At 36.0% G+C, this 25,235-nt stretch overlaps 1 protein-coding gene across 1 annotated transcript in view; it reads right to left on the reverse strand.

Moving 5' to 3' along the window:
* The window catches only part of LOC127836922 (discoidin domain-containing receptor 2-like), a 207,178-nt gene that overhangs the window by 26,707 nt on the left and 155,236 nt on the right, over positions 1-25,235 (reverse strand). The window contains exons 4-6 of the mRNA XM_052363567.1: positions 9,892-10,033; positions 7,779-7,868; positions 32-179 (exon numbers count right to left, since the gene is read on the reverse strand). Of these exons, the coding sequence (XP_052219527.1) occupies positions 32-179; positions 7,779-7,868; positions 9,892-10,033 (380 nt within the window). The remainder of the gene's footprint in view (positions 1-31; positions 180-7,778; positions 7,869-9,891; positions 10,034-25,235) is intronic.

The raw sequence follows: 25,235 nt of genomic DNA on the forward strand, positions 1-25,235 counted from the left end.
CTCAAAGCATGACACAATATTAAGATTGTACCTTCCCACTTGCAGCCGTATATCTCAACCCGCATGCACACGGTACGGAGAGTCTTGCTATACGGGATGAACCTGACACGGCGGCCTATTATTGGCGGAGTTACCTCCCTCATTTCTGTCAGGTACGTGTTCTCATTGCCCTTGAACAACTGAAACAAACACAGATTATGTGAGGTATTGCTAGTTTATATTAAAATTAATACATTAAAAAATTGGCATTGATATTTATACATCAGTCATAAGCTTTCTCTAGATATCCTGCAGAAACAAAATGGACCACCAACTGACAGACGGACAGTTGCAATGCAAATTACATCACTCCTTCTTCAAAGTATGGCATAATCATTATCAAAACCTACAGAACAACCTTACTGCATTCATACAGTATCACCATTTATAATTGTTATAATCAGCATGTTTCAAATAACTTAAAAAAAGAAAAGACTAATTTCACTTTTCAAAATACAAGTTCCTATAAATCAAATGAATGGAACACTAAATTCTAATTCCTATTTTTTCAAAATAATTTATCATTTTGAAGCATTTTCAAGGGCCACTGTTACCACACAGGTGCATAAAAAATTATTCGATAAGAGAAGATTATTTTTACAAAGTCTGTAAAAATGAGTGGCATTATCTAAAATAAATCTCCTCAAATCTGTGTTGTATAACATCAGATAACTCCAATACAGGGGCCTTTTCCTGAGGAATTTGTCAAGTCTTTACTGATAAGCCCCAGGATTTTCTCAGGTGAATTATCAGCATCTATCATATAAAATAAACAGCTGATTGATGGTATTTAAATTGGGAAAGCGAATTTCTTTATCCTCAGACAGTTTTCAAATATAACATGATGAATTACCAGGACATTTTATATCATCAATTACTATCGGTCCCTCCTCTATAAACATAGACAACATACTAAAAAAATCAACAAAAAAGTGAAGTTTTGTAGTATAATTATGTCATTTATCTGGCCCTGGCCTTTCACACCCCATCACACTTTATAAGGTTATACACCTTTCATGGATGTCTATCAGCAATAAGACACACCTTTTCACAAATTCCTCGTGATTTATATCAGATACATGTGTTGGTTTCCCATGTGATAAGATATTGACATTTAATTCCACTTCTATCCAAATTATTTCAGCTTACATCTAAGACATCTGCATCCAACACACCCTTTGTTTTCTAAGGTATCAGCTTTCAGCAATGATTTAATAATAACAATTGATCTGTCTCTGAGAAAACAGGTTAAATGCATATGGTGATTATTGTTGTCCTAGATTAATCCATGCAGTCTGTTAATCATGGACAACACTTACTGCCTAAACTGGATTTTCGATAAGAAGAAAGTTCCTTAAAAGTGGAAAGTGTTGTCCTTAATAAGAAGAAAGTTCCTTCAAAGTGGAAAGTGTTGTCCCTGATCTTCCTGGGTAGACTGAACAGGTTAAACACTTAACGCACATATTAAAGCCTGTTTACCCAACACAAGGCTTAATTATTATTTTGTATGAAATCTGTTCACCAAGCAATAAATAACAGCGGTTTTACAGCGCAATTGTGGGATACAAGAACCATTAAGTCATTAACTCTGGACAGTTTTTCAGTCACAGATATTTCCCAGAAATAACTTAACAGTATTTTTATTCTCAGTTTTATTTCCCCTGGATGATAAAGGATGCCTAATTATGACAGAGTCTGGTCTCTAAGAATTCCATTCAGGCCAATATCCCTCTACCACTAAACTTTGATGCCTGTGAAGTCCGTAGAAAATCAAATAGAGCCGCGCTCTGGGAAAATGTGGCTTAATGCATGTTCATGCTGGGAAATTTGTCGTCTGCTAAAATGTCTTCTGCTGAATTTCTAAAATTAGCATTTCCTTTGATTTTTTTCAAAGAACACTATCAGAATAGCAAACAGTTTGGATCCTGATGAGACGCCACGTTCTGTGGCGTCTCATCTGGATCCAAACTGTTTGCAAAGGCCTTCAAAATTCGGTTCCAGAACTGAAAGGATTAATGCATGTGCATAAGGTGTTGTCCTAGCAAATTACTGGAAAGCTGCTCAGGTTTTATGCTGATTGCATATGGCCATTCTCACTTTGCTTCTGAGGGGGAAAGGGATAAGGAATATATCCTGGAGCATCCTCAGCAATGCAGGTACAATAACCTGCGCAATTCCGAATGATAAATCTGCTGGTTTTGCTCATTAATAATCACGTTTAGGAATTGGTTGGTATTTATTCTCAAACATACAGCTCCAGATTGAGTCATGACTTACTCGCTTCTTGTTTGTAATACTACAGCAGCATCCATGGCAGAGAAATAATGCTTGAGACTAAGTCGTTATTTACCAGTCCTATCCACCAGTCCACTTGTGCATTTCCATATTATTGCTGCTTTTTTTAAATGAGCATAAAACATGCAAACAATTTAACAGATCATACAAATTAACAAATTAAACCTTCCTTTTTTACATTACAATTTAAATACACATGATTCCGTTGTTGTTTTTCTACCCAATCTTAAATTAAAATATGTAAAAAATAATATACAAACATATTTTAGCTTTTCAACACTTCGCCTGAGTGCTTTTTTCTTAGCAGTACAAACCTCTTATCTCTAAAGTTAATTATTTGCTTTATAAACATGCTTTCACAGATTTCATTCCTATAATAAGATTAATGCATTCCATACATCAATCAAAATACTCTCTTAAAGTGCTGGTTTGTTTATTTGCATTCCAACTAAAACTTTATCAGGGCAAATAGGCCAGAAGTTACTGTTGTTATTTTGTCAATAAGTCTTTATTTGGTTCTTTGTGGATAAGCATTCAAAATAACAGTAATGGGAACTGCACCAGAGATCAGACAATTATTTATAAAAGAAATTCGAAGAGGATTAGAGCATGGTCATTTCTTTATTTAATAGATTATTAATGAAAAAAAGTAACAACCTACATAATAATTATTTATCATTTATCCAATTATCACACCTGCATTAACATTAAATACCAGACCCTCTTTTAAATACGGGTGTATTTCAACATTGTTGAATACAGCAAACATGTTCAGTACCATGACATCATTTTGTTTATTTTAATGTCGTCATTTTGTATTCTTTGTTTATCCATCTTATATTAATGATTTAACAAACAAGATAAATATAGAATAAGCTGTAATACACTTCAACACCGTTATTTCGAAGTCGTCGGGACCGTTAAAAAAACTTTGGATTAACGATAATTCGAAATAAACATTTGACAGAAGACTTCTTTGATTCTGTAAAAATAAAACGTTGTGGAATTCGCATGGTTTTGTTACACGCTTTCTTAAAAGCGCAAACTAGTCAGATAGCAAATAGATTTCCACTTGTAACAAACGGAGGAATAAAACGATTCTTTTTCTTGTTTTTATTTTTGTCTAATTACAGAACATATAAAATATAAAGAATAGCACAAATTATCAGACATACATACATATGAATACATTTTCGGAAATGAAACATGTTTTTTTAACTAATATGCGATGTTTCTGAACAACGGCTTTTGCGCAGACGACAAAGGTGTAATGATCGGCTTTTGACGCGCCACGACAAAGGTGTGAAATTACGCACCGTATTTTGCAGTTTTGACTTCGGATTAAAGATTGATAATTAGGTGCAAATTATTGTGTTGGGACCGACTGAATCACTTCGAATTAACGATTTCTTCGGTTTAACGAAGTTCGGATTAACAATGGAATTTTACATTTAACAAAGGAGAACCAAAATCGGGACCTGAAAAATACTTCGAAATAACGGTGACTTCGGATTATCGGTGTTCGAAATAACGGTGTTGAAGTGTATAATTATTTGAGGTATTTAGAAATATTCGAGGTATTTAGATTCATGTATAATTGTTTTTTTAAACACACATGGTAGGTACTAATATTGGTGGTTTTAAACTCTGCATTTATAACAATCTGAACACATTCAGTGGTAAAACAATTGAAAATAAATATAACTAACAAAACATGTCAATTATTGTAATGATAATGTATAACATATAGACGTTTTACAAACACAAGATTTTACATCTTGGTTGCCGCAATATCAATTACCATCTTGATCAAAGCTGCAACAAAATTTCTGCTTCTATAAAAATGGATAATAGGTGAAAAACACAAAACACAACTTGTTTTTTCCATGTTACATAATATACTTGAAACAAACTGTGCAAGTAAACACATAAAGCGCAGCAATTAATCTGCATTGGTTTGTCAAGACAGACATAGACAGTGGAGGGGGTCAATTGTTTCTCCTCTGCAAACTCTACAAAAACAATTAATCAAATGATTTTACCCTTCCCATGCAGACAGAACGATAACGAAATACATTAGAACCACCCATCTATCTTGCAATGTTTTTGTTAATGTTCTTTGGATGTTCTTATATCAATTTTGATCAGAGCAATAGTCTTTAAACTTGATAATCCTGTCTTGGCATACAAACTGAAAGGAAGGCATTTCTAGTAACAAAAAATTAACAGGCAAAGGGTCCTCCTTCCATTATATAATACCTAGTGGAATTTTATGGAATTTGTTCAATGCATGTCCTACACTTTGGGAAACACAATAAGTTAAACAAAACCTAAGATGCTTACATCGTGACATAAACACAGACTGATTCAAAAATGCTATTGCAGACATTACCTCCTGTCCCTGCTTGTTACATGCTATTGTAGACATTACCTCCTGCCCTTGCTTGTTACAAGCCATTGTAGACATTACTTCCTTCCCTGCTTGTTACATGTTATTGTATACATAACCTCCTTCTCCTGCTTTTTAAAAGGTGTTGTAGCTATTACCTCCTGCCCCTGCTTGTAACATGCTATTGTAGACATTACCTCCTGCCTCTGCTTGTTACACGCTATTGTTAGCATAACTTTCTGGCCAAGCTTGTTACATAATATTGTAGGCATAACTTCCTGGCCCTGCTTGCTACATGCTATTGTAGACATTACCTCCGTGTCCTGCTTGTTACATGCTATTGTAGACATAACCTCCTGCCCCTGCTTGTTACATGCTATTGTAGACATAACTGCCTGTCCCCGTTTGTTACATGCTATTGTAGACATAACCTCCTGCCCCTGCTTGTTACATGCTATTGTAGACATTACTGCCTGTCCCCGTTTGTTACATGCTATTGTAGACATTACCTCCTGCCCCTGCTTGTTACATGCTATTGTAGACATTACTGCCTGTCCCCGTTTGTTACATGCTATTGTAGACATAACCTCCTGCCCCTGCTTGTTACATGCTATTGTAGACATTACTGCCTGTCCCCGTTTGTTACATGCTATTGTAGACATAACCTCCTGCCCCTGCTTGTTACATGCTATTGTAGACATTACTGCCTGTCCCCGTTTGTTACATGCTATTGTAGACATTACCTCTGACCCCCGTTTGTTACATGCTATTGTAGACATTACCTCCTGCCCCTGCTTGTTACATGCTATTGTAGACATTACTGCCTGTCCCCGTTTGTTACATGCTATTGTAGACATTACCTCCTGCCCCTGCTTGTTACATGCTATTGTAGACATTACTGCCTGTCCCCGTTTGTAACATGCTATTGTAGACATAACCTCCTGCCCCTGCTTGTTACATGCTATTGTAGACATTACTGCCTGTCCCCGTTTGTTACATGCTATTGTAGACATTACCTCCTGCCCCTGCTGGTTTCATGCATATTTTATATGTTACCTCCTGCCTTTGCTTGTTACATGCTATTGTAGACATTACCTTTGACCCCTGCTTGTTACATGCTATTGTAGACATTACCTCTGACCCCCGTTTGTTACATGCTATTGTAGACATTACCTCCTGCCTCTGCTTGTTATATGCTATTGTAGACATTACCTCTGACCCCTGCTTGTTACATGCTATTATAGACAAAACCTCCTCCCCTCCCCTACTTGTTTCATGCTATTGTAGATGTTACCTCCTGCCCCTGCTTGTTACACGCTTTTGTAGAAATAACTTCCTGGCCGTGCTTGTTGCATGCTTTTGTAAACATAACTTCCGTCACCTGCATTTTACATGCTATTGTATACATTATCTCCTGCCTGTGCTTGTAACATGCTTCTGTAGACATTATCTCTGTTCCCTGCTTGTAACATGCTATTGCAGACATTACATCCTGCCCCTGCTTGTTACATGTTATTGTAGACACTACCTCCTGCCCCTACTTGTTACATGCTATTGTAGACATTAATTCCTTCCCCTGCTTGATACATGTTATTGTATACATAACCTCCTTCTCCTGCTTTTTACAAGGTATTGTAGATATTACCTCCTGCCCCTGCTTGTAACATGCTATTGTAGACATTACCTCCTGCCTCTGCTTGTTACATGCTATTGTTGGCATAACTTTCTGGCCAAGCTTGTTACATAATATTGTAGGCATAACTTCCTGGCCCTGCTTGCTACATGCTATTGTAGACATTACCTCCGTGTCCTGCTTGTTACATGCTATTGTAGACATAACCTCCTGCCCCTGCTTGTTACATGCTATTGTAGACATAACTGCCTGTCCCCGTTTGTTACATGCTATTGTAGACATAACCTCCTGCCCCTGCTTGTTACATGCTATTGTAGACATTACTGCCTGTCCCCGTTTGTTACATGCTATTGTAGACATTACCTCCTGCCCCTGCTGGTTTCATGCATATTTTATATGTTACCTCCAGCCTTTGCTTGTTACATGCTATTGTAGACATTACCTTTGACCCCTGCTTGTTACATGCTATTGTAGACATTACCTCTGACCCCCGTTTGTTACATGCTATTGTAGACATTACCTCCTGCCTCTGCTTGTTACATGCTATTGTAGACATTACCTCTGACCCCTGCTTGTTACATGCTATTATTGACAAAACCTCCTCCCCTCCCCTACTTGTTTCATGCTATTGTAGATGTTACCTCCTGCCCCTGCTTGTTACACGCTTTTGTAGAAATAACTTCCTGGCCGTGCTTGTTGCGTGCTTTTGTAAACATAACTTCCGTCACCTGCTTTTTACATGCTATTGTATACATTATCTCCTGCCTGTGCTTGTAACATGCTTCTGTAGACATTATCTCTGTTCCCTGCTTGTAACATGCTATTGCAGACATTACATCCTGCCCCTGCTTGTTACATGTTATTGTAGACACTACCTCCTGCCCCTACTTGTTACATGCTATTGTGGAGATTACCCCCTGTCCCTGCTTGTTAAATGATATTGCAGACATAACTTTCATCCCCTGTTTGTTACATGCTATTGTAGACATTACCTCCATTCCCTGCTTGTTACATGCTATAATGGACATTACCTGCTGCCCCTGCTTGTTAAATGCTATAGTAGACATACCTTCCTGCCTCTGCTTGTTACATGCTTTTGTAGACATTACCTCCCTGACCCAGCTTGTTACATGCTATGGAAGACATTACTTCCTTGCCCTGCCTGTTACATGCTATTGTAGACACTACCTCCTGGCCTTGCTTGTTGCATGCTATTGCAGACATAACATCCTCTCCCCCTTGTTGCATGCTATTGTAGACATTACCTCTGTCACCTGCTTGTTACATGCTATTGTAGACATGACCTTCCTTCCCCTGCTTGTTTCATGCTATGGAAGACATTACTTCCTGTCCATGCTTGTTTCATGCTATTGTATACATAGCTTCCTTTACCTGCTTGTTTTATTCTATTGTAGACATTACCTCTGTCCCCTGCTTGTCCCTGAATCTCATCCACTCGCCCATGTCCTCCCTCTGATATTCCAACAGGAACTGCTCTGTGTACTCCTGACCCTGCAAGCACAATGTTGCGTTATTATGAAAACCATTAATTTTTTACATCATTTTCTTTTTCCATATTTGATCTCAAATACATTTTACATTTCAACCAGAAAACATTAGCATAATGTCAATGTTTTACAATCTCCTCCCTAAGAGTATGTGACTGTTTCTTTATTTAATTATTTTTAGCTTGACTTTGACCTCCATCCTCTATGGACACAATGACCTCTGCCTAACCTAGTTATGAAGGTCCCAGGCCTATGAACTCTTTAGAAATCACTCCTACAAGATTTGGTCTTGCCATCGTTCCAAAATATGCAAAACAAAATACCTCTGCCTTGCCTTTTTCCAAGAGATTAAGAATAGAATAATAATTGTGTATTAACATTATTATAAACTTTATATCAATAAAGGTCCCTGATAGTTTAAACTATTTCATGTAATTATGTTTCTCTTTCTAATATTTTTTGGTAAATCTTTTACTTTAACATTTTAAGGTGCCAGAGTATGAGAAATAGTGCTGTTGTAAACAGCTTTTTTTCTGGAATCTATCACCACTAGCTGCTCCCCTCATAAACCAGATAACCAGTTGACAATGAGCTTTAAACCTCAAAGGGGGCGGTTATTATTTTATGGAATCTGGAGCCCTCATGGAAGTCATAAATTACTGGGCTTATCTGGACTATTTGTAAGTAGAGACTCTAATGATAAGTGGAAAATATGTCGCATGATAAGAATGGTGTGAATTATGGGTAGTTTTGTTTATTTCTGTAATTTATCCCAGCAATTGAAATAAAATGATTTTGTTTTTCACAAAAAACATGCATTTCAAAGTTACACATGCTGAAAATGTATTAAAATTATGTTTAAAAATATTGATTTCACAGAAACTAGATATGAATAATAAAATTAAATGTTATTGTTTTATCTTAACTTTCCAATTTATTTGGAGTAATAAAAAAAGCTTGCCCATTCCCAGTATTGTGCCTCTTATCTCTCAGTCTTAGTGCAGGACAGATTTAACTCTTTACCACTTAGATATGTATTTTGACGCATTTGTAGTCCCTTAGAAAGTTCAATTTAATTGAATACCTTTCTTACTAGATTCAAGTTTAAAAGGCTTCATTTCCAACCCTTAGTTACTGATGAGCAGCAAACAGTGTAAAACCTAAACAGACTGCATAAAGTTGCGCACAATTAACAAGTATGGTAATATGAAAACACACAAGAAGTGACTTTCAGGCCAAACCATGAAAGCTGAAAACAATCTTCTTGTTGTGAGCTGAAGACCCAGGAGAATATTTTGGAAGTTCTTCATTATTATTGATTGGTTACAAAGGTGATCAATATATGACAATCTAGTTACAATAAATTATTGCTATCTATGTCTGCATGTTCACAAATACTGTTTCAGACATACACTATTCCCAATGGTCTGGCACTTATTTGATGAGCAGTTATTCAGCAATAACCAAAGAAATTTATCTCATGGAATAATTAGCAACAATAGTTTCTTGATTGTTTTGAAAATGGCTATCACATCCTAGCACATTTGCGTTTTATTGCATTGATAGCATGCAAGATGGTTACAAGGCATTCATACAATAATAAAACCCTAAATAAGATATTGTTCTGCCAAGACCACTGCTGTTTTATCTTGTCTTTTATAACTAATAGCTTGTATCTAGTTATATATCAGCAAACTGGTTATTTTCATACTTGCTGCACCCAATCCTTTTCTGACATTTTTTTTATTATTTATGTTCATAGATTTATCTAAGCATTTTGTTAAACAAGACTGGCAAGCTTTTACTCTAACAGCATGAAATTGAAAACTACTGGAATGTGATTGAACCTCTTACTGAAAAATAAAATGTATCTTTGAATAAAAAATATTTACTATAGTTAAATGCAAATAGACATGGCCACCATGTTTTTTGTTTACACAAATGGTAACTAATTTCATTATTACTAATTGTAATAAACAGTTAGGCACAGACAAATACAAAATTGCCAGCTATGTTACTTGACAAACCTGGCCATTCCCAAAGCGTCCCTGGATCTCCACCATGGTTACCACGGAGAGTTTGCCGAGGTCAATCTGCAGGTACTCATACGAGTTCTGGCTGATCATCGGTTTGGGACACCAGGCTCCTCCCATCGTCTCTGTACGTATCCTAGCAACAAACACACATAGAGGTCAGGGGACAGTATCCTAGCAACAAACACACATAGATGTCAGGGGTCAGTATCATGGCAACAAACAAACATGTAGACGTCAGGGGTCAGTATCCTAGCAACAAACACACATAGAGGTCAGTATCCTAGAAACAAACACACATACAGGTCAGAGATCAGTATCCTTGAAACACACACAGAGGTCAGTCTCCTAGCACCAAACACACAAGTAGAGGTCAGGGGTCAGTATCCTAGGAACTATTAAAGATAAAGGTCAGGTCGGTTTCCTAACCACACCTACAGGTCAAGTTTCAAAGCTAGGTTTAAAATAGCTATGTCTTGGAAAGGATGTTAAGCAAGCAAGCACATCCAAATATGGCTCTACTCATCATGACTATTGTTAACATTAAACAGCCCTGATATAAACTTAGTACCATTTAATAACAGTAACAACAGCCTCAAGTCCTACAGCAAATATCTAATATGTACCCAACTTTATGCCCATTTTATTGACCAACAATAACATTCATCCGACTGTTTATTTCGATAACATCAGTGTTGGCTATTATTTATAATGCTTCAAATATATTGAATATTACCCCAAGCAATCAGCCACACTCAAAAAGCCGTAAAAGCAAAACACAAACATTTGTTGTCGGAATTAATTGCACAACTGAGCTTATATTCGTGTTTCACATATAAAAATCACCATATGTGAGATAGACATCAAAATTCTTTGCTTATGAGCAAAAAATAATTTAACACCCTTTCTATCATAAGAACTGTTTGCAGATATTATGTGCAAAATGAATTTGTTAACATATTAAGAGGTAATTAATCATGTTTCAATTATGTAAGCTATTAAACTCAAGAGCTCTTGAAAGATAAGTTCCAATGTCTTTGAATGTACAGATGTTCACAAATGCAAGCATTAATGAGGATCAAAAACAACATACCGGTAATGCATCACTTTTTAAGCAGTAAAAAATTAAACTTTTTTAACCCTTTCAGTGCGGGAACCGCATTTTGAAGGCCTGTGCAAACAGTTTGGTACCAGATTAGACGCCACAAAACGTGGCGTCTCATCAGGATCCAAACTGTTTGCTATTTTGATAGTATTATTTGAAAAAAATCGAAGAAAATGCTAATTTTAGAAATTTAGCAGACGACATTTTAGCAGATGACAAATTTCCCAGCATGCAAAGGGTTAATTACCTGAGTCTCAATCTGGGAAACAGTGCTTAACGCATGTGTGCTAAGTATCGTCCTAGATTAGCCAACGCAGTCTGCACAGGCTTATCAGGGACAACATTTTCTGCCTGAACTTGATTTCTGTTTAGAAGAGACTTCCTTTATAAACGAACAATTCCATAAAAGTGGCGTCCCTGATTAGCATGTTAAGATTGCAAATGCTTTAAGACCAGTTTTCCCAGAACGCGATTTATTTTAGCAGTATAATATTATATTAAACTGTTAACAGTGTTTAGTATTTTTTCTTCTAACAGCAACAGTTTGAGGCTCATTACAGCTGGCAACAAAAAATGTCCAGAGAAACACTGAAGTGAGATTGATGAAAGCTGCTGTGGGGGTCATTAGCAGTAATCAAAAGGAGGTTTATGTCTGTGATCTCCCAGTGACATAAACACAAATACCAGGGTTAATATTCTGTCAAACTCAGGCACTTCTGTTGTTTTTTGATACTGTAAAATCATTTATATTTGTTAGATTGAAATTTTGTTTAAAAAAAGACTTATGTGGACGCATAAATTTGAAGATTTCTGATTTTGGAAAAAAAGGGGAATTCACAATTCTTCTGATGTGTTTTTGATAATTTTGCGCATTGGATAACCCACCAAATCAAAAAAAATTATTGTCCCACAAATAATAATGATTTTACAGTAATTGAGAATATCTCTGTGAAAAATAGCAAATGTTGCTTTTTGACTTGTAAAAGCCTCCATTTTTCATCAGAATTATGTAATAAACGACTTAGGTCTGACATTATATGCTGAATGTGAAAAAAAAAGTAGATTGTGAACAAAAATATGCCGCCAGAGTTATACCAGACCAGCCTGTGCCTCCCGGTCCAGTAATGAGACCACTCAGTCTTGGGTGATTTTATATTTGAGCAGTGCTCTGTGAAAATGGGGTTTAATGCATGTGCGCAAAGTGTCGTCCCAGATTAGCCAGTGCAGTCTGCACAGGCTAATCAGGGACAACACTTCCGCCTTAACTGGATTTTTTGCTCAGAAGAGACTATCTTTAGACGAAAAATACAATCAAAGTGGAAAGTGTCTTCCCTGATTAGCCTGTGCAAACTGCACAGGCTAATCTGGGACGCCACTTTACACACATGCATTTAATCCCCTTTTCACAGAGCATGGCTCATATATAATTGATTTCCCAATCTGACTTGAATACACAAGTTATTGCAAATTATTTATATTCTACATAATAAATAGTTTTTAATGGAAAAATGAAGCCATTATTATGCCATATCAAATTACATTTGTATTCTTTATTTTACTTTTACAGCTTCAATACATTACCTGCTAAAGGCTGTCAAACAAATTCATTATGACTTAAAATAAATGATGGATAATGTCTATTCAAATGTAAAATACACTTTACAATCGCAAATCACACCCATGAGGTTTGAGATTCTACAAATTCTTCAAAACTGCCATTTGTATAACGTAATCGTAATGACAGTTGACAGAATTCCAATGCAAAGACAAAAGAAAAAGATTATTAATTTATAATGTTGCAATTATCTGCTAAGTAATAGAGAAACATCAGGCTATAACAACATGTGAATAATCAGAATCAGCAATTATGTCCAACCACTGCCAATATTTTGGAGTCCCAGCAGTGTAGTTATATCATAAACACATGAGCCGTGCTCTGTGAAAACCGTGCTTAATGCATGTGCTTAAAGTATCGTTCCAGACTAGCCTGTGAAGTTATCACATGCTAATCAGGGATAACAATTTCTTGCCTTAAATAGATTTTTAATCGAAGAGATTTCTCGTACATAAACAATTCCCCCAATAACAGTGAAAAGTGAGACTACACTGTACACACATGCATTCTGAGACTACACTGTACACACATGCATTCTGAGACTACACTGTACACACATGCATTCTGAGACTACACTGTACACACATGCATTCTGAGACTACACTGTACACACATGCATTCTGAGACTACACTGTACACACATGCATTCTGAGACTACACTGTACACACATGCATTCTGAGACTACACTGTACACACATGCATTCTGAGACTACACTGTACACACATGCATTCTGAGACTACACTGTACACACATGCATTCTGAGACTACACTGTACACACATGCATTCTGAGACTACACTGTACACACATGCATTCTGAGACTACACTGTACACACATGCATTCTGAGACTACACTGTACACACATGCATTCTGAGACTACACTGTACACACATGCATTCTGAGACTACACTGTACACACATGCATTCTGAGACTACACTGTACACACATGCATTCTGAGACTACACTGTACACACATGCATTCTGAGACTACACTGTACACACATGCATTCTGAGACTACACTGTACACACATGCATTCTGAGACTACACTGTACACACATGCATTCTGAGACTACACTGTACACACATGCATTCTGAGACTACACTGTACACACATGCATTCTGAGACTACACTGTACACACATGCATTCTGAGACTACACTGTACACACATGCATTCTGAGACTACACTGTACACACATGCATTCTGAGACTACACTGTACACACATGCATTCTGAGACTACACTGTACACACATGCATTCTGAGACTACACTGTACACACATGCATTCTGAGACTACACTGTACACACATGCATTCTGAGACTACACTGTACACACATGCATTCTGAGACTACACTGTACACACATGCATTCTGAGACTACACTGTACACACATGCATTCTGAGACTACACTGTACACACATGCATTCTGAGACTACACTGTACACACATGCATTTAGCCACGTTTTCCCAGAATGCCACTCACTTTATGACAAAGTGAAAACTGTGTTTAAACAGCTGTTATTTGTCCCCTACCGGTGAAACAGGAGGGGACTTACAGTGTATGGTTGGCGCTCTGTCTGTGACAGTCTGTTAGTCTGTCACACTTTTATGGATCCTGCGATAACTTTAAAAGTTCTTCATATTTTTTCATGAAACTTTAAACATGGAGAGATGGCAATATGGAGATTATGCATGTCATATCATTTTGTTCCTACGTCAAGAATTCTGGTTGCTATGTTTGCAAATAGACTAGAAATATTGCTGAAAATGCTGGAGTTTCACCGGTATACTATGTATAGTAACATTGTCAGCTTAATGTTTCGTTCTTTTGTCTTCAATATTTGAGAAATTGTCTCTAAAAAGTTTCAGTGCACTATATAATTAGCTCCTAAAAATGTACATTGCTGATGAAACATGTCAGTGCAACTTTAACCATGTACATGCAACATGAGTACAACTTTCACCAAATACATGAAAAACTGTGAGTACAACTTTCAATAAATATGTGAAGCATGACTACAACTTTCACGAAATACATGAAACATTAGTACAACTGTCCCCGAGTACTCAGTATAATTGTATATCTGGTTATGACTTGTGCCCGTTGAGGGTTACCAGTGGTAACCCTCAACGGGCACAATAAGTCATAATCAGATATACAATTATAATTAAAGTTTCAACAATTAATTAACCCTTTACCACTTAGATACATATTTTGACACATTTGTGGTCCCTTAGAAAGTTAAATATAATTAAAGATTTTTCTTACTAGATTCAAGTTTTAAAGGCTTCACTTCCAATCCTTAAATACCGATGAGCAGCAAACAGCATAAAACCTGAAGAGACTGCGAGTTACTCGCAGGCTGTTCTTGTTTTATGCTGTTAATGCACATAGCCATTTTCACTCTGCTTCTGATTTGTGGTTGATGGACCCACACACAAATAATCACACGTAATAAAATAACATTTATAAGTTACAGAAATAAAATGTTTCTTTTATTATTGCATAATTGCTATTGTAACCACTGTTTGATTAGATTTCGTTGGAATTTATTGCTAATAAAAGGGCATATGTTAATTTTATGACCTAGCAACCTTTTGAGGTACATATGCCTTTCTGGTATTTTTTCCCATCTGCTATTTAATGCTCACATTGACTAAAATATAGACATACTAAGCTAAACAATTTGATATGGTTTTGTACTAGACAAACATATCTGAATTTACAATAAATTCTTTTTTATATTACTATAAGTAGACTTTTTAATTGCAAAAGAGACAAATATCTTCTTAAAGTGAGACAATTAAGTTAAATACAGATTCAATAAATTGTAATATGAACATAGAACTTGCATAGGGCTGTATAATCCTTGCTCTGTGAAAATGGGGCTTGATGCATTTGCATCCCAGATCAGCCTGTGCAGTCTGCACAGGCATTTCACCCCATTTTCTCAGAGCGCTCAAATTAACAAGAAACCGTCGGAGACAGGTGATGCTCCCCAAACGTTTTTTTGTCATAATATTGCACTATATATTCAGATAAAAGGAAACGTCTTGAGGGAACAGTAGTTAGAGGACAAAAAAAATTGTATAGAAAATTTCAAAGGGCCATAACTCTGTGAAAAATCATCCGACCAAAAACCCCCTGATAATATGCACATCTCCTCTTGGTAGTGAAGCTTCCCATAAAGTTTCATTGAACTCCGGTCATTAGTTGCTGAGAAATAGCCCGGACAAGAATTGCACTATACGTACAGTTAATGGAAAATTTCAAAGGGCCATAACTCTGTGAAAAATCATCCGACCAGAACCCACTGATAATATGCACATCTCCTCTTGGTAGTGAAGCTTCCCATAAAGTTTTATTGACTTCCGGTCTTAAGTTGCCGAGTATTGCCCGGACAAAAATTGTGCACTGACGGACGGACACACAGACGGACAGACGAAGCGGCGACTATATGCTCCCCCAAAACCATAATAAACATAGAACTTGCATGAAATGTGTTGGCTTCCTTATCAGTTTTTGTAAAGCTGGATGAAAAATGCACTGGAACTACAAAAAGCCGAGCAATAACTTCTCTAAACTGCCACATTACTCTACATGCAAGCTTGTAAATCAAGACTTTTATATACTGAGCTTTGAATATTATCTCAGAACATCTCACATTTAACTGTTCCTTGTATGCTGGTCAGGTTTCCAGAGTTTCAAAGAGTTCCTAAGAGCTCTCAAGAATCAAAACTCAAACCTTCAAGTATTATCTTCTTTCACCTGCTGCAACATTTCAGTATGGAGAAAATATTGCTGATTACAGCTCTTGATACTTTTAATAGAAATCATCAAATTATATAAACAATAATTACATAATGGTGCAAAATGTTTGTTTTGGCTGCACATACATCCGCAAAACCCAAATATCCTGTCTTGTATACTTCATTGCTCAATTGTTTATTTGTATTGAAGAGTCGCCAACAATTTCATTGAATTCCTCTAATCTAACATATCTGTTTGTTCACTGCCAACCTACTAATTGTCTTTTGAGCACCCAATTCTGTCTGAAAACCAAACAGTCATCAAAAATACCAAATTGAGTCTTGAAATCTTTTGAAATTCCTGTTAACAAACACTTTACAACAAGCAATTTTAATTGTAATGTGAATGCCTGGAGAAAAGAATCTACTGGTAGAATCTATAATTATGTGTCTTGAAGGGAGTTTGAACATATCTGCCAATTTGTTTATACACCAATACAGACGTTCAAACCCATTGTTGCACAGTTCTTTCTACATTAGCTGCAGCCTACTGAATAAAACAACAACAACAAATATCCATGGCAACACAATCAATTCAATCAAAAAGCTTCTGAAATTCCATTTCAGTTGAAATCCCTTTTAGTCCCTCACCAATATTTCCTCAAACTCATCTGTATCTTTAAAATGATCAGCAATTTACATATTTAACTCCTCAACGTTATCAAAATTGGCGCCCAAGTATAGAAAGCCCTCACTTTACTGTCACCCTAAAATCCTCCCTTAACTGAAAGACCAATTATGTGTGATGAAATATATTTAATATGTCTCGGCTTGCTTTTACACGAGGAATTCATGCAAATTCAGACGATGTAAAGGAAACCTAAAACTCTACTGAAAAATGAGCAAGTGACAATGTGACTATTGTCTTATAAGAATCTACAACAGCGTATATATGACATTAAATTTTTTGACAAATTTTATGATGCTACATTAATGTTATATAATGTGATTATATGAGCTGGTTATAAAATATAATGAAAGTAAGTGAAGTAGGGAACAGGAGTCCAATTTGGCTTTAAGTTTGAATATCAAAAACTTTATTACAATATTGTTTATTTACAGTGGCAGTTTGATACACTTTCCTCAATATAACTATTACTGTTCAACCTTCTACCATAGAACACATTACCGTCTTTTTATTCCCATCCAGGGATCATATTTTCCCGCAACATCAATCGGTCTGGATTTAAATGTGGAAAAAGTGTCCGAAAATTTATATCCGAAATCATGACAAATTACGTTAAAATATATACCATTGATTTTGCCATAAATGAAGGTGGTATAATAAATGTACAAGTTAAATTCCCTTAGGCATTTATTTTAAATGGAACATACGAGTTTTCTCAATTGGTTTTATCATTTGCTATTTCATTGTTGTTTCATGTGCTGTTTTATCTGACTTTTTTTTATCGTTGTCAATTATATTATTAATCTGTGTAAGTCTATACAGATGTTTTAAATTGTTGTCGACTCGATAATAGCTTACAAACATGCACTGAACCAAACAAATGTCTGTGCGTAGGTTGGCTACTGACAATTACAAAACCAAATAGTTAAGAAATAATTCATGTATGTTATAGTTTGTCGTCGAATAACCCACGGCCGATAGTTAAGATTCGTAGGGATTAAATCACAAGTGCGAAGCACGAGTGATTTGAAACCACGCATCTAAACTTCCGGTCGTGGGTTATTCAACAACAAACAATTAAGTACACGAATTATTTTGATTCTAACACGATTTTTACTAAAGATTTATACAATGTATATTATTTTTCTTGAGTACTATTTGATGTGACGTTCCAAACCATAAAAATAACTTTCGGTTGTTCTGTCGATCAGATCCGCGAATTTCATTCATTTATTGCCGGATTATTACGCTGGTGGAAAATGTATCGGCATGCTTTGTTTAGTTTTACCGCGTGCTGTCAGTGTATAAGGTCCGCCCACAATTATTGCAGAATATCCGATTTTCTTCTTTGTTTATATTTTCTGTTTATATGAAAGTTTACTGTTTCATGCATGAAATGCACAATTTCCACGAGGATAACATCAAGGTTTTCATCTCCGAAGTAACTGTCAACGATTTTATCGTGGACGAGCCAGGGGACGAGTACACATTTTGCTAGGTATAAGCCAGGGAAATTATCGATTGATATTGACACGGGGTTATTCACGCATGACTAATACACAGCCGCGCGAATCTTCGCTGCTTGGAGTCATACTCTGATACTAGTCGGCTGACGTGTAATAAACTGGTCCTGACCAGTTTAGAGACTGCAGCGAATGGTTTATCACACCTAATCCAGATAAGAATGTAATTAGGGCGTGTAAGCATGTGCACTGTGTAATCGATTTCATGGGAATTTTAGCAAACAGAATCGGACCGACTGTTTGGGATTTTTAATCGGTCTTTCATGACCCCAATCGGTCTAGGACCGACAAAACCGAAAAAAATATGATCCCTGTTCCCATCATATAACAAAATCTCAATATACCCCACCCACCTACTCTCTCTCAATATAGTCCCTACCCACCCAACCAGTCTCATTATATCTCTCCCACAAATTAACCCAGGTTCAATATAACCCAACCAGTCTCAACATACCCCTCCCACCCAGTTTCAATATTTCTATGATAAGATGTGTTTTTAGTTGGTCGCGTTAGCGGCCGACTAAATTTACAGACCATGTTTTGAAAATCAGTATGTGCTTAGAAGCCTTAGCTACGCTAAGAACCATAACCCACTATGCTAGGAACGATTACTGCTGCCTGTCTGCACTGCAGACGACGAATGCTTAGGAGCGTCTGCTCACTACTCAGTGAGTGTATTTACCAGCTCGTAAGACGCCATTGGCCAGTCTAGTGGTTATCCTTGAAATCCGTACATATTGGCTGCTTTCAGGGAAAATGGGGTTTAATGCATGTCAAATAAGATTAGCCTGCCCCGGCGAAATGTTGTTCATGATTTCATGAACATTTCAAGCCAATCAAGAACTGTTCATGAACGGTTCTGAAAAAGTTCCTGAGCTTGGTTCATGAACTTTTGGACATGAACTGTTCTTAAGACATGTTCATGAACTGTTTATGAATTATTGTTGAACATTTCAAAGTTCATGAACAGTTCTTCATCTAACCATAAATACTTAGTGATGAACATTTCATGCACAAGTATTTCTAAAGACTTTTCTGAGACAGACTTTAAGGATCCATCATGAATAATTCATGAATTCCTTTGTGCTAGATGTTTCATACATATTTTTGAAAGTAATATTGAAATGTCTAGCATACAAATCTTGTAGATTTGTGAAACCTGTGAAGTTAGTATGAAAATGCATAGTACTTTCACCACTGTAAGTTAGAGTTCTTGACCTGTTCTAGAGAATTTTAAGAACATTTGTACAAGAACTGTTCAAGAACTACCTTCAGGAACACTTCAATAACTTTTTAAGGACCTTTCCTGTTCTTGAATTATTCTTAAACTATTCTTGAACACTTTAAGAACTTTTTTGAACAACATGTTTCCTTCTGATGTTCTTAAATAGGTCTACACAATGTTTTTGAACGTATGATGGACTTTTTAAGAATCCAATATGTTCTTAAAAGGATCTGTCATTGTTCTTGGAAGACTTAAAAGACAAGTTTAAGAACGTTTTAAGGACATCTTATTTCAAGAACAGTTTAAGATGATATCAAGAACTCAATGTACATTGCATTGCTGTTTTTACAAAGAAAGAATATTGTGTGCACAGGAAGTTGAAACGGAAGGCACATGGTTTATGTTATATTTGAAAATGTAAGTCTTTAATAAATTACCGGCTGAACTGATCAGCCATTGGTTCCATTTCAAGTTCTTTGGCACTGTAAGTGTAACCATTTCAGGGAAACCATTGATTAGTAAATGATTCTTGAACTGAAAATGAGACTATTCATAATCAATACATGAATTATTCATGAACATATAGTGCAAAGTTGTATTATGAAATTTAAAGAGTATTATCAAACCACTTGTATCTCAGTTATTAGTGTTATATTTAAATTATTGTTATATGTTGCTATCAATATGTTAAGTGCTAATACAAGACTTGTTTCTTCTTACCCTGACCTGTTTGTTGAGCTTTAGTAACACTTATGATAACCTTTGCAAAATTGACAAATTCTTGTTCATGAATAGTTCATGAACACTTCATGCCACCTCAGTTCATGAACTCTTGAAGAACTATGGTTCATGAACTATTCACTTACAGTTCGTGAACAGAAAATGAGCCATTGAAAAATAGAAGGAAAATGTTCATGAACTGTTTGTGAACAGCAAAACCCTGAAGAATTTTTCAAGAATTGTGTTGTTCATGAACTGTTCAAGAACACTTCATGCCATTGATGTTCATGAATAGTTCATGAACATTTCATGCCATAATGGTTCAAGAATAGTTCATGAACACTTCATGCCACACGGGTTCAAGAATAGTTCATGAACACTTCATGCCATAAGGGTTCAAGAATAGTTCATGAACACTTCATGCAATTAGGTTTCAAGAATATTTCATGAACACTTCATGCCATTAGTGTTCATGAACAGTTCATGAACTAAAATTTCAAGAACTTTTCACAGACGTGGCTCATTTTCTGTTCACGAACTATTCGTGAACAGTTCATGAACTCAGTTCATGAACAGTTCATGAACTGTTCACAAATTATTCGTGAACTGCAGAACAACATTTCGCAGGGGTGTGCACAATGATTAGCCTGTGCAATGCGCACAAACTTTAACAAGGACGACAACAGCGAACAACTTCAGTGACTTCAGCACTTTGATTTTTATTTTGTGATTTCTTATCCTTATCCATGGCAGCTAAAATTTATGTGATCTTTTACACCTAAAATTTGTGAACTGTGTGACCAGTTTAAGTCTCATTATACCCAACCCATACAGTATCGATATGTTCTATTGTAAGAAGCTGTTTATTATACTATTTCTTATCTTTATCCATCTCATCTAAAATCTATGTGATCTTTTACATCAAACATTTGTGCACTGTATCACCATCATAGACTTGTCTTGTTGCCTGCCTTTAATAAGCGCAACTCTTGAAATTATAACTGCATGTGCATCCGATATGCCATCACAGATAAACTTGCTGCTCAATTTCCACAAATCAACTCTGCTGTGTCTACTTTCAATTAAAGATGGAAAATATAAAACCCTTTCTAGCTGATAATCAAGTAATGCATACGCATAACTGACACATTTAATTATGGCAGTTGCAGCAAATGTTATGAATATGGAGTGTGAATCAACACAATTTTAGCAAAAAGAATAAACATTGCTTTCCCATATCCTAGTGCAAATATCTTACATAGACTTTGTTTTATTGAAAGTCATAGTATGAACAATTATTGTCTTATATCTACATGGTATAATTATATAAACCATCAATTTTTTTCAACTCCAATTATTTGCTTTTTTCTCAAGCATATTCAAAGAAAAGAGTATACACAGTCAAAAACTCTTTACTACACAATTTTGATTTCAAAGTGTTTTCTAACTATTCTATTGTTTTTAGAATTCTTTTAAAAAAAATGAGGTCTTCTTTGCAAATGATTTTTTTTCCTCAAACATTTCTTATTATTTTCAGTTCACCGTCAAGCTTGTGTTTATTAACTAAAGATCTAAAACAAAATTGACAGCAGCAACTTTCTCTTTCTATGATTGGGGTTTCAAGTACAACAACATAATTTGTAATTACCCCACATATTTTATAGCGCACAAAGAATTCTCATTACGTTTGAAGGAAAATGTTGAATTTCTGTTTACAGCGACTGCCACTGTACTAATTGCTCTTGACAAAGCAAAATATTTTTAATCACTGTGAACCAATTTAACGAAGACCTTGCCCAAATCTTTCTACGCTTTATCTAAATGAGTAGTTTCCCTTGATTATAGTTTTATTTTCAGGTTTATCAATTTCTATGATCATGATCATTAAGATGCTTGTAGAGCCTCCAGATGACACTAGAGCAGAAAACCAATCCATCACAAGCTGTCAACCTGCCGTCAGCTGATAAGCATTTCATGGATTCCAATATGTCATCACTCATATTCTGTGGTTAATTACCTCCCCTAATGGTTTCTACAATTCATCCTTGAAATAAAAGGGAATGGACAACAATCTGCAATTGTTTTTGCCTTGACCATGTGTTTCAATTATCTTTAATTGGTTTCATAGATGAACTTTATTTGAAGAACATATTTTACACACTCAGTGTTCAAAGAAAGGTAAATGGGAAAACAATAGGAGATATAATCAGTTAGGAATCATCAGCTGACATCTATGGCCATACAAAATTATTGTTCAATAATATAAAGTGATGTGAAAACAACAGGAGACAAAAGATCAATCTGAAGTCCAAGTTTACAAAGTGGACATGTTTTTTCTTTACCACAGCATGCCTACATGGCTTATCCTAACATTCTTGTCTTAGTGTTGACTATTGTGTTATGTTATTTGCAACGTGCACAGGCTAATCAGGGACGACATGTTCCGCGGACACTGGATTTTCATTAAGATGAGACCTCCTTTACATGAAACAATCAATAAAAGGGTCTGCACAAGCTAATATGGGATGACACTTTGAGCACATTGCATTAACACTTTCCCGCTTAGATATGTATTTTGACGCATTTGTAGTTCCTTAGAAAGTTAAATTTATTTAAAGACCATTCTAACTAGATTTAAGTTTCTAGGGCTTCATTTTCGACCCTTAGATACTGATGAGCAGCAAACAGCATAAAACCTGAACAGACTGCAGGTTTTATGCTGTTTGCACATAGCCATTTTCACTTTGCTTCTGATTGGGAAAGGGTTACGCCAGAGAACGCCCACATAAATAATCAGACTCAGATTTTGTGGGTATTGGATGGGAGTATGTCTTGTAAGTATGCAAGTCTGGCTATAAGTGATTATATGTGCACATGTCTCCCCCACACTAAGGCCCAGTCAAAGATGGATCCTGATATTCTGGCATAGATCAATCACTGATGGACTGAATCAGGTGAAATATTCATCACATTTGACACCCCAAATCACAAACTACTGTTTTCATTTCACCTTTCAATGCTTGCCATCTATAACATCAAACAATCTGTATCGTAGGCTGCCAAAACAAACTTTCAAACACTTTTCTTGTAGATCGGACAAAAGTGAAAATGATCAATTACCTTTGTTTTTCATTCTTAGCTTAATGACTTTTGCAAATATGGTCATTTTGGTCACTTGAGGTGGAAAAGAATTGTTTAAAAATCTATTTGGAAAGTGATTTACAAATACCATGCATTTTGAGCCATAAATCATCTGCCCGGGATTATCTGTCAGATCTTAATGAGAATGGACACAAATATCTCCCTGTACATACCAAGTGTTGATAGATGGGTCTTCATGAGAGGTTACATGTCACTCAACACCACAGTGATGAGTAGCCGCCAAGGTGGGCTACAATAGATGAGACAGAGACCCCAGATAGGCTACTTCTGATGCAAACTGCAAGAACCAGGTTTCAGTGTTAGAGGGTGCAGAGATTTGGTAGCATCCTTCAACTCCATGTGGGAGGCATAAAGTGATTCTCCTGGTCATGCATCTGCTTTTCATCAAACACCATAACTTCAACATCTTGATACTTAAATAGTTGTTTGCTATTGGCTCTGTCTATTCTTCTTTGTCACTTTATCTTGACCTTCACCTACTCTGGACTGACACACTTAACCCTTTGCATGCTGGGTAATTTGTTGTCTGCTAAAATGTTGTCTGCTGAATTTCTAAAATTAGCATTTTCTTATATTGTTTTTCAAAGAATACTATCAGAATAGCAAACAGTTTGGATCCTGATGAGACCCCACGTTCTGTGGCGTCTCATCTGGATCCAAACTGTTTGCAAAGGCCTTAAAAATTCGGTTCCCGCATTGTAAGGGTTAAATGAGCTTTTTCTTGTTAAGCTAAATATTGAAGTTTCATTTTGTAACTTCAGAGCTTGAAACAACACCTTGATACCTAAACAGTTGTTATTAATATGACCAACTCCAATCCAAACTTATCATCCACCATCAATTTGCTCTAATTTAACATTCAAATAAATAACTATTTGGGCAACCCTGAAAAAAACCCAGTTTAGTTGGAATTACGCATATCACACTTTGTAGCAAGGCAGGTGGTTTGGTAGGTAGGTGATTTTTTTTATAATAGTGTTTTTACATGAATATGATCTATTGATTGATATTTATGAAAATTAAAGGAAATGAATGTGTATTATTTGATTTCATTCATATAACACCTGCCCTCATTATTTCATAAGCAATATATCAATGAGAGTGACCGCTGGTTGAAGAGGTACTTTCTATGAAATATTGTGTTGTGGAAAAGACTGGTCAAGAGTGTGAAGACCAAAATGTCTCCATATGAAATCGGCCAAAACAAATTATTATGTAGACCTAATAAAAAATAGTTACAACTATTTGGTTGGATCTGCATTCTGGTCATATTAAACATACAATTGGTTATGGGTGGCCTTAGTTGTGACAGATTATATTGATATTATTGTTCTGTCTAACAACAAAAATTCTTGTTACAGCCCTGTGATACCATAACCTTTGTTGCAAATGTCTACTCCCTTTAAAGACACATCGTTATTTGGCATGACCTTGTCATAATTATTAAATGGGCAATGCAGTACCAGCAACTTGGGGGTGTTTTTGTCAAACACATATTGTTGTTAGTACTTTAGTTAGGAATACCCACATCAAAAAATGGAGCA

The sequence above is a fragment of the Dreissena polymorpha genome, chromosome 7 (assembly GCF_020536995.1).
Source record: "Dreissena polymorpha isolate Duluth1 chromosome 7, UMN_Dpol_1.0, whole genome shotgun sequence".
NCBI classification, from domain to species: Eukaryota; Metazoa; Mollusca; class Bivalvia; order Myida; family Dreissenidae; genus Dreissena; species Dreissena polymorpha.